Source organism: Capricornis sumatraensis, chromosome 4 (genome assembly GCF_032405125.1).
Source record: "Capricornis sumatraensis isolate serow.1 chromosome 4, serow.2, whole genome shotgun sequence".
Lineage (NCBI taxonomy): Eukaryota > Metazoa > Chordata > Mammalia > Artiodactyla > Bovidae > Capricornis > Capricornis sumatraensis.
Genome location: NC_091072.1, coordinates 145351153 through 145367555, shown reverse-complemented (window position 1 = coordinate 145367555; position 16403 = coordinate 145351153). Strand labels below are relative to the sequence as shown.

General features: G+C 42.7%; 1 protein-coding gene across 1 annotated transcript; it reads right to left on the bottom strand.

The window, feature by feature from the left end:
• Positions 1-3963: 3963 nt before the first annotated feature.
• Positions 3964-16066, bottom strand: NECAP1 (NECAP endocytosis associated 1). The gene is made up of 8 exons (XM_068970116.1): positions 15964-16066; positions 10258-10358; positions 10001-10105; positions 9258-9339; positions 8360-8468; positions 8087-8270; positions 6220-6322; positions 3964-5649 (listed from the first exon to the last, which is right to left on the bottom strand). Exons 1-8 carry the CDS (start codon positions 16056-16058, stop codon positions 5601-5603), a joined length of 828 nt encoding a protein of 275 aa, XP_068826217.1. The 5' UTR covers positions 16059-16066; the 3' UTR covers positions 3964-5600.
• Between the last annotated feature and the right edge of the window lie 337 nt (positions 16067-16403).

Sequence of the window (16403 nt, the reverse complement as noted above, 5' to 3'; positions counted from 1 at the left end):
ACTGAGCGACTGAACTGAACTGAACAGATTCTGACAACTGTATAAAGTATGAATGATTATCCTCATTTTGCATATGAGAAAACTGAGGCAAACAAGAGTTAACTTGTCGAAGGTCAAAAAGCCAGTAAGTGGCAGACAAAATTTTGTGCCAAGGCAATCTGTCTCAAGTTCGTATTTGTTACCAGTACTGTTTACTACCCATTATTCACCTATTTTGGTGGGATTGAGGAGGGGGAAAAGAAACGTGTTAGCTGCTCAGTCGTGTCTGACTCTTGGCAACCCCATGGACTGTAGCCCCCGCCAGGCTACTCCATCTGCCGAAGGTGGGGGCAGGGTCATCCAAATTAATACATATATCCCCCATTCAAAGACTTATTTGGACTTGCCCGGTGTCTTAAATGGTAAAGAATCCATCTGCAATGCAGGAGACCTGGGTTTGATTCCTAGGTTGGGAATATTCCAGTATTCTTGCCTGGAGAATCCCACGGACAGAGGAGCCTGGTGGGCTACAGTCCCTGGGGTCGCAAAGAGTCGGACACAACTGAGCAACTAAGCACAAAAAAGATTTATTTAAGTATTAAAATTTGAAGAAAGTATTACTCTGTTCTTCATTTTCTGCCTACCCAAACAGCTATTTTCCTACAATCCCAAAAATCTTTGTATTGGGTATATGTTTATACTCTTTAACTAAAATGTCCCTTGATTGTCTTCATTTATGTCTTTTAAGTGCCTCTCTGGCTCCTAGGCGGAGAAGGCAATGGCAACCCACTCTAGTATTCTTGCCTGGAGAATCCCAGGGACGGGGGAGCCTGGTGGGCGGCCGTCCATGGGGTCTCACAGACACGACTGAAGCAACTTAGCAGTAGCAGCAGCTGGCTACTGGGAAATCTGAGCAGCAGTTCCTAGAAGAGCCCTGCCCTCTAGTGGTCCCATGCTGCTATGCAGCCAGATAAAGCATTTACAGAAATCGCTTCAATGACTTTTTTTCCTATAAGAGTTGCCATGGAAGAACACACGTAAGAAAAAAAATTAAAAAGCAAACAAAACTTACGATAAGCGGGGGAAGGTAGGGAGGGATAAACATATACACACTACTAAATATAAAATAGATAATAAGGACCTACCGTAGAGCACAGGGAACTTGACTCAATACTCTGTAATGACCTACATGGGGAAAGAATCTAAGAGTAGATATATGTATATGTATAACTGATTCTCTTTGTCATACACCTGAAACTAACACAATATGGGGAATCAACTATATTTCAATAAAAACTTTAAAATTTTTAGTGTAAGGAGCAAACAAAAGCATTCACAATGGGTCTTAATGCACTATTGTATTTAACAGAGGGGGTGACACTGATCCTAGGGAAGACCATTGTCTCAAGGGACAATTATTTTAATCCTGACTCAGATGTAGTCTTTAGTATACTAGGGCTTTTTAAAAAAGGACGTATCACCCCCATATCTTGATAATTTTCAAAAAGGGACTGAAAATAACAATTCTCATTCTGGAATAAGTGCCACTCCACATGATTTCAACCATGGTTGCTATGAAAACTCTACCAGACTTGAGGGACTTGCAAGTAAATGTAACTCTCTTCCTGTTTCTTTTATATATATGTGTTATTTACTTATTTTTGGCTATGCTGGGTTTTCATTCCTGCACACAGGCTTTCTCTGGTCGCAGCTGAGTAGGGGATACTCTCCAGTTGGGGTGAACAGACTTCTCATTGTGGTGGCTTCTTTGTTGCAGAGCATGGGCTCAGTAGTTGTGGTGCATGGACTTAGTAGCCCAGTGACATGTGCGGGTCTTCCCAGACCAAGGATTTAACCCACGTCCCCTGCATTGGCAGGCAGATTCTTAACCACTGGATCACCAGAGAAGTCCTTTCTATTTCCTTTTTCTCAAGAGAATATGCAATTGATGGGGAGCTCATGAGTTTTAGTCACAAGCCATATGTATTTTCCTTATGTATGGTTAAAAAGCAATAACAGAAATGATTTTTCTTAAAAGCTAGAGAAAAAGCTAAACATAACTGAAATACAAAGTAACCTTAGCCAATTGTGATAACTGAGACAAACATAACTGAAGTGCAATGTAATCTTAGCCAGCTGTGATAACTGAGACAGTAAGCCACCAAATTCAACAGCCCTGGGCTACATGATATCCAGATTTCCTCTTCCCAGGCCATGGAGTCTATGCACTAAAGGAATATTCATCTTCAACACTACTTTCTTGGGCCCTAACATTAATTGACTCTGGAGCATACAAATGAGACTTTCTGCAACTATGACAAAGCATTCAAGGAACACTTAAGGGCATGTAGCTAGTAACAGCCAAAGTGAGAGTGAATCATAAAAAAAGCCCAACTTACTGATTTCTAGTCACACTTCTCTAAAATCACCATTGAGTATTTAATGAGTATCTACTACCTTGAAAGGCATATGCAAAGTACTGAGTAGATAAAAATGAAGACATAATCCTTATACCCAAGAGCTTACAAACTAGTTAAGAGAATTTCAATAGCAACTCCCCATAATAAGGAAGATCATCTTTGACTGAGAGGATAAGTAACATTCCATGAGCAGCACTTGAGCCATCCTTCCAGTACAGGAAGGGTGTTTCACCAAGCAGGTGGAGATGGGAAGTAATTCTGGGCAGAGGGAACTGTAAGCATGCAATGCCCATGGTGCTGATAGCATATGAAGAATCAGTGTGCTGAAGTCAACTGAGTGCAAGGGAAACCTGAGAGCTGAGGATGAAGTGGTACTTTGGACATTAATCTGGAAGTGAAGGAAAATCGTTAAAGGCAATCAATGAGTAGGGAAGGAAGGGGCACGAGCAGAGCTTGGTTTCAGCCCTGGTGTTCTGGTGGCAACATGGAAGCTGAACGGAGCTGAGGCAGCTAGAAGCAGACAATCTAGGTTATCAGGATGGAGGAAGTGAGCGGTAAGAAAAGCTCACCAGACAACCCTGAAGGCAGATGTCAGCGTCTCAGGGGGGTTGAGCTGGAAAAAGGATGGTCCATTTTCTGCCCCATAACCCCCTTGAAGTTCAAGATAAATGTTTTTCTATCCATGATGTGCCTGCTCTCACTTCAGTCGTGTCCAACTCTTTGTGACCTTATGGACTATAGCCCGCCAGGCTCCTCTGTCCTTAGGAATTCTCCAGGCAAGAATACTTGGAGTCAGTTGCCATGCCCTCCTCCAGAGGATCGTCCCAACCCAGGGATTGAAACTACGTCTCCTGCATTGAAGGTAAAGAACTGAACCCCAGTTCAATTTCTGGGTCAGGAAGATCCACTGGAGAAGGGATACGCTACCCACTCCAGTATTCTTGGGCTTCCCTTGTGGCTCAGCTGGTAAAGAATGGGCGTGCAACGCGGGAGACCTGGGTTCCATCCCTGGGTTGGGAAGATCCCCTGGAGAACCTGTACCCCTTTCATTAAAATCATGGAATCTTAAACCACTGGACCACCAGGGAAGTCCCATTATGAGTTAAATTGAAAAAGAGACAAAAGAAGCACCGATATCATTCTGATTCATCTCCTGTGACAATCACTAAATGACAACTCCAAAATCCTGGCTTCCAAAGTCTGTGACTCTCACTTTAGTTCTACCTCAAGCATTGATTCCCTTTATTTTTGCCAATCATAGCTCTGGAATATGAAAGGTAGCCTAGAACACGAAGATAACTTGAAGCAAATGAAATTAACCATACCAGCAAATAATAAAAACAGTCTCTACAACGAGCCTCTGTGGGTTGAGAGCCATGAGGACAGAGGTTGAGCCTTCACCTCTTAAAGCCTCCATCTCTTGAAAAAGAGTTAATAAAGTATCCTTTTATTACCTATTGGCCCACCTATATTGGGTCAATTAAATTAAAAAGAAAACAAGCAGATGAAAAGACAAAAGAGACACCACCTTTTTCCATACTTTTAATTACCATTATTGCACCAATACAGCATACATATGCTTTATATACATATATCTTAAACATCATTTTCAATTTTTCAACAATTCAAATACATAATATATTATCATCTTAAGAATACAAAGAACACAACATACAGGAAGATTGAGAAAATAGGTTCCCAGGAGTTATTAGTCACTAGTGATTCTATAGACTTTCCTTCTAGTGTTGTCTATTGGAATTTTTAAATGTCCTGCCATGGCTCTGTAAGAATAGAGCTGCCTGGAACGGGAAGCAATGAAAACAAAATGGACCCAAAGTTAAAAAAGAGTCAAGAAGGAAATCTGAGAGAGAGAATCTATTTAAAAACTAAACATAAGGACTCCCTTCAGCCAGTAATATCCAAACAGGTACTAAGGGAAGAGGTGAGATCCTCACACTCACTCTCAAAATCGCCCCTTGCAAATCAGATAGCTGGAGCCCGTTCACCGAGGAGCGGGACCCCTTCACAGCGTTGTAAAAGGAATGGTGGGCGGACAGAGGGAAAGTGGCAGGGGAGCTACTTGCTTCTGACATACCCCTGGTGACAAGAATCACAGCCCTCATCCGGGCAAAATCTATCACAGCTAAAGCCATGGCTCTCCAGCTTCCTTCATCAATGACAATACATGTAATATAGCAGCTTGCTGCTGAAGAGCTGGTGGATTCACAAAGTAAAGTGTTTATGAAAAGGGGCCAGATACCCAGGCAGCAAGGCAATGTGGGTACTGATCAACTGTTAAGTGCATTCAACCTCTCTACTCTACACATGAGGTTAAAAACCCCAAACCCTTTAATCTTTCAGTCAAATAATGGGGCCATTACAAAGTAACGCCAGGCTTCAGAGGCAGCAGCAAGATGGAGCTGCAAGAAAGTGACTGCTTCTCTAGAATATAACTAGGAAAACACAGCCCCTTGAGCCTCCTTCATCCAAAAGACAACCACTGATCAAAGATGCTGTACTATTCGAGACACAAGAGTGGAAGCGCCACCAACACAACCCTCTTATCACAGGAAGGAACGTGTAAACGCGCTAGAGGGTAAGGGGGCTGCACCCACACTGGATGTTCACTCAACAGGACAAGCATGGGGGAGGGTACACAGCAGAGACCCAGGACACAGGTCTTTCTTCACACCTACCCCCTATCAAAATTCTGAATCTGTAAACACTGAGGTCAGTCTGTCCATTTTTAGAGTCTTCGGATAATGGAAAAGAAGTTCCAAGGTTTTTGTCTCCCCTGAAATTGCTAGAAAGGGCTTCACAAAGAGGCACGCCAGGGTCTTGAGATGATTCTGAAATACAAATTTAAAGATGGGACAAGTTTTTAGAGATGGTAGGGACTATTTCCCCTCTGAGACGCTGGCCTTTTGAGCCCTGTAGAGCCTGCCACAAGCATCATTAAGACCCACTACTTCCCTGCCTTGACAGGGAACAGGAGCCAGGAAAGACTTTCTTGGCTGCACTCCAAGGAACAGCACAGGGGGGTGACACCACCAGCCTGAATGCAATGGAGAAGCTATGAGAACGACTGTCCAGGATTTTGGTTCTGGGGAGGGAAGCGGCTCCGAGACCCCCCTCTCAGATTGGTGCCCTCAAAGTCATTGTTATTCTTCACGTCTCTCTTGAATATCCTGCCAGTGCTCTTCAGAACTGGACCCAATTGGATGGCTGTGGTGCCTGGTTTGGAACAGAGCTGCAAGAAGAGGAGAACAGAGACAGCCAGAAGCATATTAGGATAGGGACTCCATTCTTAACAGTTTCCAAGAAATCTCTGCCCAGAATTCCTGAAACTGTACTTCAGAGCAATTCTGCTCACCAAGCCCTGCACCAGGCTACTCAAGTTCCATCCTGCCTGCGTGCATGCGTGCTAAGTAGCTTCAGTCGTTTTCAACCATTTGTGACCCCATGGACTGTAGCCCACCAGGCTCCTCTGTCCATGGGATTCTCCAGGCAAGAATACTGGGGTAGACTGTCATTCCCTTCTCCAGAGGATCTTCCCAAACCAGGGATCGAACACACGTCTTCTGTGTCTTCAGCACTCCCAGCAAATTCTTTACCACTGAGCCACCAGGAAAGCCCAAGCTCCATCCCATAGTGATCTTATGCCATCATCCCAGCACTCCTGCACTCCTTACCTAGAATTCCTGCCAAACACCAGGTATGACCTACAGATGCCCTGCTTTCCCAGATCAGAGATATCATTAGACTGGCACACATCACTGATTGCCCAGTTGAGAGGATGGTGGTCTCCCTACACTAATACCTGGATGCAGTGCTAAAGTCTCCCCACAAGTCATTGCTTGCAGAAACTGGAGCTGGTGCTGGTGTCGTGATAGGAGCAGGAGAATCCAAATCTAGAAGGATACCTGAGTACAAGGTAAGAGAAGAAACAGAAACAGGGAAACATAAACTTATATTCACACAAAAACCTACACAAAAGTTCATGGCAACTTTACCTGTAATAGCCAAAAATGCAGTCAACCCAAATGTTCTTCTGTGGGTGAAACATACTGCGGTACATCCATATGATGGACTACTATTCAGCAATAAACAGACTATTGATATATATCAAAACAATCTGATGAATCTCAAGGGAATCATGCTGAGTGGCAAAAGTCAATCCCAAAGGTTATATACTGCATGATTCCATTAACATTCCTGAAGTGACAAAATTAAGAGATGGAGGACAGATTAGTGACTGATTGCCGAGGGTTAGGAACAGGGGTGGGGGTGAAGAGGGAGGAAGGTGTGGTTTTAAAAATGAGGGACACAGGGATCCTTGTCTGGTGGAACTGTTTGGTGTCCTGAGCCTGGTGGTGGATCCAGGAACCTACAGCTGATAAAAGTGCACAGAACTAGAGCTGACCCTTGAACAATGTGGGTTTGAACCGCATGGGTACACTTATGCATGGACTTTTTTCAATAAACACTCAGTACAGTACTATATGATCCGTAGTTAATTTAATCTACAGATGTGGAACCACAGATACGGAGAGCTGACTGTGAAATTATACATAGATTTTCTACTGCATGGGACAGGGATAGGCAAGAGGTCAGTGCACAAAAGCTGTGCATTGTTCAAGGGTCAACTACACACACAAATGAGAATACCTAACCAAGAAGAAATCTAAGGAAGATCGGTAGACACTCTCACTGTCAATTCTGCAAAATGTTACCACTGAGGTTAACTGGATAAAGAGTATATGGGATTTCTTATTTTTTACAGTTGCATGTGAAACTAGAATTATCTCAAAACAAAAGGTTTAGTTTTAAAAAATAAAAATAAATTAATCTCAGATATTATCCTCAGTGCCTTCTGGCAACACTTAGCGAAAGAAGTAGCCTAGAACCACTTTTACCTCAAAAATTTCAGAAAGAGGAAGTCTGTTCCTATAAGCAATCACTTAATTGATTAATGATATAATTTTAAACAAATAATATTAAGCTATAATTAATGATATAAGTTATAACTCTCAGATTCTAACACTAGGTTCTCTAATCTCAGGAAAATTCCTTTTCAAATTCTAATTTCTCATCTTTTAAACGGAAATGACTGTATTTCTTTTTATTTCCCACCAGACAGTAAGGAAGAACAAAAATGTACTCATAAACCCAGATGTTGTCTAATTTCCTCTCAACTGCCCTGTGAAGAAATGCAAAGGATTGAGAAATAACATTCACATGATAACTACATGCCAAGTACTGAGCTAGGTGCCATCACATCCTTTTATCCTCAGTCTTAGGCTAAGTTCTACATTGCCATCTTACAGGTAAGGATACTGAGACTCACAAAACCTAAATGTTATCAAACACAGCCAGATAAAAACTAACACAGCTATGACTAAAATCTTGGAACATCTGACTCTTGGGCCTACTAGCATTTCACCAAGGTCCAATGAAGGAAACAGTCTTTTTAGTATCTACCCAATTTTAGCCAAAAAATCAACCAGATACCATGACTCTCAGCTCACTGGAAAAGTTTTAATCCCTTGCTGGAGGCTGCCAGAGTCAACTTGTCAGTGCCAAGTGCCTATAATAGCAAAACCACTGACATTCTCTTTGGCAAACAGGTTATTACCAATAAAACCCCAAGCTATGATTTCTCCAAATTAAAAATACTAGAGATTTACCTGCATCACTACCTCCATGACTGGATTTTGGTATGGGTGGTGGAGTGACATGATTGCTGATGGCAACTGAGGAGGATGGAGGGGGAATTGTGACTTTGCCTCCAGGTGGGGGTGGGAGTAAGCTGAGGCCCCCAGTCCCTGCAGTCTTCGGCTTAGAAGCGCCTCCTTTCTTGGTTGTAATGTTCTACAAAAGAAAAAAAGGAGGGTGAGAAAAAGAAAGAGAAGTCATAGGCTTATGGAAATACAAGGAGAGGTGAGGGGAACCATACTCACCCCAATACTCAACTTGATGGTCTGCCCTTCCTTGAAGCCCAGATCCAACTTGGGACGACTATCCATTTCCTGAGATTCTTTGGAAATCTCAGATTCCTGTTTTACCCACCTTCAATAAAAGGGCACATTATTTTAACTGGGATTCCCTGAGAGCAGAGTTTGACACACCAATCTGTGGCTAACTTATGTGAAACATGATTCCAGAAAGCAGAGTAAGGGAACATCAGACGTAGAACAGAAAGGAAGAAAAGCCAAGGAAGAGGGCAACTGGAGTTCAATACCACTGGGGAACTATACACAATGGCAGATTAAACATGTCCCTCCACAAGGGGGCACCTGGCCACCAATTCCCATCCCCGTGATTGAGGGCCACCCCTGACGGGGCAGGCTGGGTTGCCCCCTTCTCTGACTGGGTGGCTTTCCACAACTTCAGAAAGTTCTGAGGCAGAAAAACCTGCCCTTTCCTACCAGTGTGCATGGTGCTATTCACCACAGCTAAGCCAAAAGCAAATGGGCTGAAGGAATACCGCAAAAGGCACAAAACCTGTCAGTTACATGGAATGACAAATTTGGCACGTAACTCCCCACTCTCTCACAGAAAGCCCTGCTGCTTCTGTTATGCCCCTCCTCAGCCCCCTAAGAGCTACGGGCAACTTCCCCAGAGGCATAAACAGCAGCATGTTCCCAAACCAGTGTAAAGTGGATTAAAAACATATTCCAGCTCTAAGGATAGAACAGATACAAAGATAATGGGAGAAAACAGCGAACGGGACGATCATAGTCACAAGACCTAGTCAACCAAGTAAAGAAAGCAGGAGGTAAGAGACCGTGCCCACTCAATGGAGGGGCAGCATTCCCCACACACTCAACCTGGTAACTCAGGACACGCTTCACTCACTTGAAGTGATCTTGCAGAGAGACATTGAAGTCAAAGGCATCACCCCGATCTGAGAAGCCAATGCCAATGAAAGCGCTTCGCCCTGTGAAAAGGATAAGAATCCTCCCAACAGGAAGCATGCCTGGGGCAAATGCTACCCAATGAAAATATAATAGTTACCATAACTAGACAACCTGTGTGAATGTGAAAGATTCTCTCAGGATTGGAAAACTGCAGGCAGCCCACGGGCCAAATACTGCCAGAGCTTGTTTTTTTAAATAAAATTTCACTAGAACAAAGCCATGCCAGTTTGTCTACATATTATCCACAGCAGCTTTCACACCATGGTGACAGAACTGAGTAGCTGTCAGAGACCATGCGGCCCAGAGATGTTTATTATCTTGTATCTTTAAAATAAAGTCTGCCAGCCTCTGACTGGAGAAAAGATGCCTGCCATAAACACAGATGATGTAAAGTAGTCCGACAAAAAACCCTGTAACAATGAACAGGCAGTATTTGCCAGTTCTTTGATTAGACATATATTCTGATTTATTTACGTCTACTTTTAATCACCTCTTGAACCTGTGTTTATAACTATTACAAATAACATGTTAATCCTTTTCCTCTAGCAACTGGAAACTTTGGACAAAGAGAAGAAAAATCTTAGTAAACTGAAGTAAGATAAATGCACTGGGACACACTCCCGCTGATGTGCATTAACTGTTTTCCGAATCGCGATTCATTCAAAATCCCCAACCCCTTACCAGTTCCATCCTGGATCCGGATTACAAAGTAGCGGCTGGAATCGGTCACTGTCTCCACGGCAATACCAGGATACTGTTCTACTGGTGCCTGAGCAAAGAGTTCCCCTGACACGTAAGAAAAAGATTTCTTTAAGCAAAGGAAGCAAAAAGTCTAAAATTCAATTAGCAAGCATTTCCACTCCAATCCCCAATCTGAAGATATTTATAAAAGATCAAACCAATATCCTTAATATGGTAGAGGGTCACCAGTAGATCACCTGAAACTTTATCCTCGAGTTTGATATAAGCAACCTTCCCTTTTGAAGTGATTCGGAGGCGACCAGTCCAATCGGGTTGATCTAATTTCCAGTCAGATGCCCTAGGATAGAAAAATGAAAAGTCTCAGGCCTTGGGTCTATGTCTTCAATGTACCAAAAACCTACACATAATCATTTGCCATATTTCTATTTCCCTGTTCTAAATTACTTACTCTTTCTGCCTATTAAATAGTCAAAAGACTAATTCATGATTCTCTCTACAAAGATGCCTCAGGTTACACACAGTCCAAAGCAAATAGAAGAAATGTTACTACTGAAGTCCAATAAGTACCAATAAAAATATGTAAAACTACCAAAAAAAGCAATTTAAAAATTTATCACAATGACTATTTTCATACTGAGGATAGTACTTTACATAATAGTATTTTGCTGATCAGGGAACAACAAACCTACTAAATGAAATATACTGGGTAACAGAAGCCTTCCAAATCCCTAAATGTATTATCTTTCACTGAATTCAATCAATATTTACAGAGTGTGTATTAAGTCACAGGCACTATTCTAAGTATTTGGGATACAAGAGGGAACAAAGTTTAAAGCCGTCAGGAAGCTTACAGTCTAACAGGAGATAGATAATAAAAAAGAAACAATAAATATGTAAAATCATTAATAGCTCAGAAGGTGCTAAATGCTAGGGTAAAAAGAAAATGCTAGGGCAGAAAAAGGAGCTCAGGAAGATAGTGGGAGAATGAATAGGTTGCAGCTTCCAAAAGGGTGGTCAGGGCAAGCTTGACTAACAAGGTGAAATGTGAGCAAAATGCGAAGGAAGTGAGAGTTACCCATGCAGATTATCTGGAGGAAAAGCATTCCAGGTATAGAAAACAGCTGGTGCAAAGATGCTAAGATGGGAGCAGGCCTGCTATACTGCCCTCAAGGAAGGAAGTCGCTGTAATTAGAATACAGAAAGAGATGAGGTGAGAGAACTAACTGAGGGACAGATCACGGAGGGTCTCGCAGGCCACTGTAAGAACTCTAGCTTTTAGTCTCAGTGAAGGAGAAGCCATTAAAGCAGAGATGTGACATAATCTCCCTTTTATTTCAAAAGGATTACTTTGCTGCGCAGAGCAGAGATGCAGCAATATGAACGCTAAAGCTGGGGATTAGCTAAGAGACTACTGTAGTAATCCGGGGGAGTCACCATGGTGACTAGGAAGAGAAAGGAGCAGAAGTGACTAGACGATGGATATATTTAAAGCAAAGGCAGCAGGATTTTCTAATGAATGGATGCAAGGTAGAAGAGAAAGAGAGACAACAAAGACGAGGTCAAGGATGACGCCACGGTTTTTAGCCTAAACAGAGGAGTTCCCAATAATTGAGATGGGAAAGACTACAGGTAGAACATCTCTGAAAAGAAAGATTAGTAGTTCAGCATTGGCTCTGTTAAGTCGGAGATGTCTAGTAAGATTTTCAAGAGGAGATACAGAGTATACAGGTGAATACATGAAGCTGGACTTCAGGAAGACATGTAGATTAGAGATACAAATGGAAACATTACAAAACACTGAATACTTATAATCTGTGTTCTAGATGAATTTGAATGAAATCTAAGACATTTAAACATGAACCAATTTTACAAAACACTGCATTTGTGATTCTGTTTTGCAAGCAGTATGGAAAAGGGAGGGCAAGGTTAAAGTTAATAACTCATCCCTTGGGAACCTAGAGACTAACACCTGCAGTTAAGAAGGTAACAATAAAGTATACCTGGGTAAACATATGTTAAACAAGATGGTAAGCAACCTAGATAGCATATTGAAAAGCAGAGACATTACTTTGCCAACAAAGGTCCGTCTAGTCAAGGCTATGGTTTTTCCAGTAGTCATGTATGGATGTGAGAGTTGGACTGTGAAGAAAGCTGAGCACCAAAGAATTGATGCTTTTGAACTGTGGTGTTGGAGAAGACTCTTGAGAGTCCCTTGGACTGCAAGGAAATCCAACCAGTCCATTCTAAAGGAGATCAGCCCTGGGTGTTCTTTGGAAGGAATGATGCTGAACAGTTGACTCACTGGAAAAGACTCTGATGCTGGGAAGGACTCGGGGCAGGAGGAAGAGGGGATGACAGAGGATGAGATGGCTGGATGGCATCACTGACTCGATGGACATGAGTTTGAGTGAACTCCAGGAGATGGTGATGGACAGGGAGGCCTGGCGTGCTGCGATTCATGGGGTCATAAAGAGTCAGAAACAACTGAGCAACTCAACTGAACTGAACTGAAGCAAACGGTAGACAGGAAGACATGAAAATTTAAATTAGGACAAATTCTGAACAGGATTTTACAACATACATCTTTGTCATGCCCTTCTCTCTTGATGTCCTGTCTCAAAGACCCCCAAGTACCTGAATCTGATCCAGTTCAGAGCATGCTCTAGAAATCCTTGTCTCTTAAAATTTTTTAGTAAGTCGTTACTTACTCCACTCTTCTGTCATGAGGTAGACATAGTGTGAATGGGCTACTGAAAATACTAGGAACAAGTTTACCAGATGCACTTCTTTGGACAGGTTCATCGGTTTATTTGTATGTCTGGTGGCCAATATTTAACAAATTCTCAGTAAGTGAATGGATATTCACGCAGCAGCTTCCCTCAGCCCTGAGCCTTAACTCCTCTCCAACTCCCCAGACTTAGCCAGGGGAACTCTTGGTTTTTACTGGTCTTCGAAACCGACTTCACATATTTTCATCTACCTTGGCAATAAATCTTACAGCAGCTATATGGAATAGGCAAGAAAGCCTACTGTGTTGTTGCTGTTCATTCACTCAGTCGTGTCTGACTCTTTTGGGACCCCATAGCCTGTAGCCCAACAGGCTTCTCTGTCCATGGGACTTTCCAAGCAAGAATACTGGAGTGGGTTGCCATTTCCTTCTCCAGGGGATCTTTCCAACCCAGGGATCGAACTCGCATCTCTTGTACTGGCAGGGGGATTCTTTACCACTGAGACACCAGGGAAGCTCACTGAGATGGCTGGAGGTTGAAACAACTACTCTCTTTCTCTAAAGAAGAAAAGGACAATAGCACAGTAACAATCCTTAACTTTAAAGTCCAGTATTGTTTTCATTATATTAAAACACAGTGTAGGGTTAGTACTGATTTAGTTGAGGAAAAAGGTAATGATAAATAAAAAAAGGTTTTATAGGTTAAGAACCATTTTCTAATCATTTGTAGGTTTCCCATCAACCCAAATTCTCCTTCTATAAGTCTGGTCAGTGAAAGTCCAAGAAGTGACAGCTTTACAGGTGAATCAACAGTTTATACAGGTGAATCAAAGTCAGTTATTCCCTCTCATCTCAAAGAAAGCATTTCTCCTGACTCCTATAAAGTCCAGTTTTTCCCTTAACAGCAGCCTAGAGAATAAATCATGCTCATAATATAAAATGAGTTCTGGTAAACAAAAAAGATTACACAAAGACAGAAAAGCACTATTTATCAAGCACCTGTTCCAGGAGTTATTATGCCCATTCTTGTGAAAACTGACAGAATCTCACAAAGTAAATAATATTACACCCATCTTTATAGATGAGAAAACTAAAGTTCAAAGATTTAAGTGACTTGCCAGAGATAACCCAGCAAATAAATGAGACTCATGATTCAAATTTAATTCTGCTCTCTTCACTAACAGTGGTTGATATAAAAAGCCTCTTGTAAGATAAAAATGTCAGTAATAAGCATGGGAAACAGAATGACAAGGAAAAGAGGAAAATTAAGAAATTGCTTTGATGGGTCAGTGCAGTTAACTGACATAAGGATAAAGTAAAAGTGAAGACAGAGAATGCAGATGGGTAAAAGGTGTTTTTAAAAGCGTGAAGCAAAAGAAAAAGGCTTCCCTGGTGGCTCAGTCAGTAAAGAATCTGCCTGCAATGCAGGAGACCCGAGTTCAATCCAGGGGTAGGGAAGATCCACTGGAGAAGGGAATTGCAACCCACTCCAGTATTCTTGCCTAGAGAATTCCATGAGCCTGGCAGGTTCACAGAGTCGCAAAAAGTCGGACTGAAAAAGAACTGAAACCCACTTCAATGTCTATCATATCTTTTAGGAAGTCTTAATACCTAAAGTTAGAGGTCATCAGCTATTTTACCTTATTTAACAGATTAATCAATGCTAATTTAAGTGTAACCTATTAATTCTTTTCAGTCAACATTTACAGAGTCTCCACTATGTGCAGGAAACTGTGCTAGATCCTAGAAAATGTTTAAAAGATCTAAGTTTAAGAAGACCTCAAGTTGTTCATGGTCTAGTCTGGTGAACTGGGAGAACAACCAACCAATTAGAACGTAGAAGGCAGGCAAGTGATAGAGTCAAGAACAAGCACTATGGAGGGACGCAGAGCACACCTAATCCAGAACAGAAAGGTCAAGGAAGGCTGGCCAAAGGAAAAGAGGTCTCAGCTGACTCACAGGTAGTAGTCCCTGTGACTATCATCAAAAAGCATGTAGAGTCTTATTCACAGTCAGCTGGGGTCTGATTGAAAGCCTGAAATTAGGATTACCTTTTAGGTAATCACAGGATCTAGTGCACAGGTCAGCAAGCACAGAGATATTGATTCAGGATGAATAAACCTCTGATAAGGAAGTACAACATAAGACACAGGGAGAGGGTAATTTTTAAGCTGAGATAACAAACGACAAGAGGAAAATCATGCTGGTGATGTGAGTCAGAGAGAGAAATCAAAATACTGTATTTATAGACTGCTTTACTGTTTACTGAATTCTTTTTAGGAAATTCATTTTTAATTATTTTTCACATTTATTATGATTTCATTTAACTCTCCAAAAACTTCTAAAGGTACATAGCTAGAGTAGGTTTTATTATCACCCCCTCCCCAAGCCTCTTTTTTTTTCTATTTTACAGATGAGAAAACTTAGGCTTGGAGAAGCTAAAAGATTTGTATCAAATCACATAGCTGTTAAATTGCCAGAGCTCACACTCATATTTTTTAACAGGTAACCCAGTGAGCTGCAAGTTAATTCTTTGGACTGCATGTCCATAACTTTAGACAGCATCCTCAAGCCCTCATAGTCATTGGGTTACAAAATGGTTAGCCCTCCAGATAAAACGCTGTGTTAACTCTGAGAGTAAAAACTATATGAGAAGTTAAGAGGGAAGGAAGGCTTGAAAATACTATAATATCACCTATACTATAGTATATGGTGGATGGTGGTATTTGGTGGCAAGACTGAACGGCACAGAAGATAAATTATCTCATCCAGAGAGGGGCCTAAGACACAATAATCACCAACAAACGCGCACCAGGTACTGGAAATAGGGGGTGCGGGGGGTGGGAGGTAGGGATGGGACGATAAGGGTGACAACTTGAAGGACGCAGGCATGAGCGAAGGAAAGGTGACTGGCCAAGCCGCAGACACGATAGGAGAAGAATAATGGGGAGCAGATGGGTAACCCAGAGGGGTCCCGGGGGAGAGCGGTGGGAGGGTACAGGACGGTAATTCTTTTTTAAGAGCCGGAAACAAGGATGTCGGCAGTCCAGAGTGGGGAAACAGCAGGGGGAAAGGTGACAAAAACCCAGGTGGCCAGGCTAGCAAGGTAACAATCCAGAGGCGGCAATGGCAGGGACGGGCGGCCTGCTACCTGGGAAACAAAGTGTCAAGCCCGACCGGGTGAGCGCGTGCCGCCGTGACTCGAAGTTAGTACCTGTAACCGCGGTTGGAGGCCCGAGGAGGAATCCGGTAGACGCTGACGTCAGGCTTCACACACAGTACAGACTCGTACTCCAACTCGGACGCCATCTTGGCTCTGCTCGCAGGGCCGCTGGGGGCGGGGCGGCAGCGCGGGGGCGGGACGTAGAGCCGGGGACTTGACTTCTAAAACAACTTCCGCTTACGCATTTCCGCTGACGCCACTTCCTCGAGAGTTCGGCAGGCGTCCTGAGATTAACCTCCGTTGGCGTTGGTTCCGGAAGCCATGTTGAAACCTGAAACGGTGAGGTTGCGGGAATCACCATTTTGGGTAATGGCAAGGATGCCCTACAAGTGCGTGATTCACATTAAGGATATCTCCATCCCCGAAAGGCGAGAAGGGAAAGCGCCATCTTGCTCTCGGCGGGTGCCAGCAGTGCTCTGGGAGAACGACGA

Excerpts from the sequence above, each read along its gene's own strand:
- NECAP1 (XM_068970116.1), bottom strand. The coding sequence starts at position 16,058 with ATGGCGTCCGAGTTGGAGTACGAGTCTGTACTGTGTGTGAAGCCTGAC. Across the intron at positions 10,106-10,257 it reads ACTCGAGGATAAAGTTTCAG|GGGAACTCTTTGCTCAGGCA; the intron begins GTGATCTACTGG and ends CTTACGTGTCAG. Across the intron at positions 8,271-8,359 it reads CCATCAAGTTGAGTATTGGG|AACATTACAACCAAGAAAGG; the intron begins GTGAGTATGGTT and ends TTTCTTTTGTAG.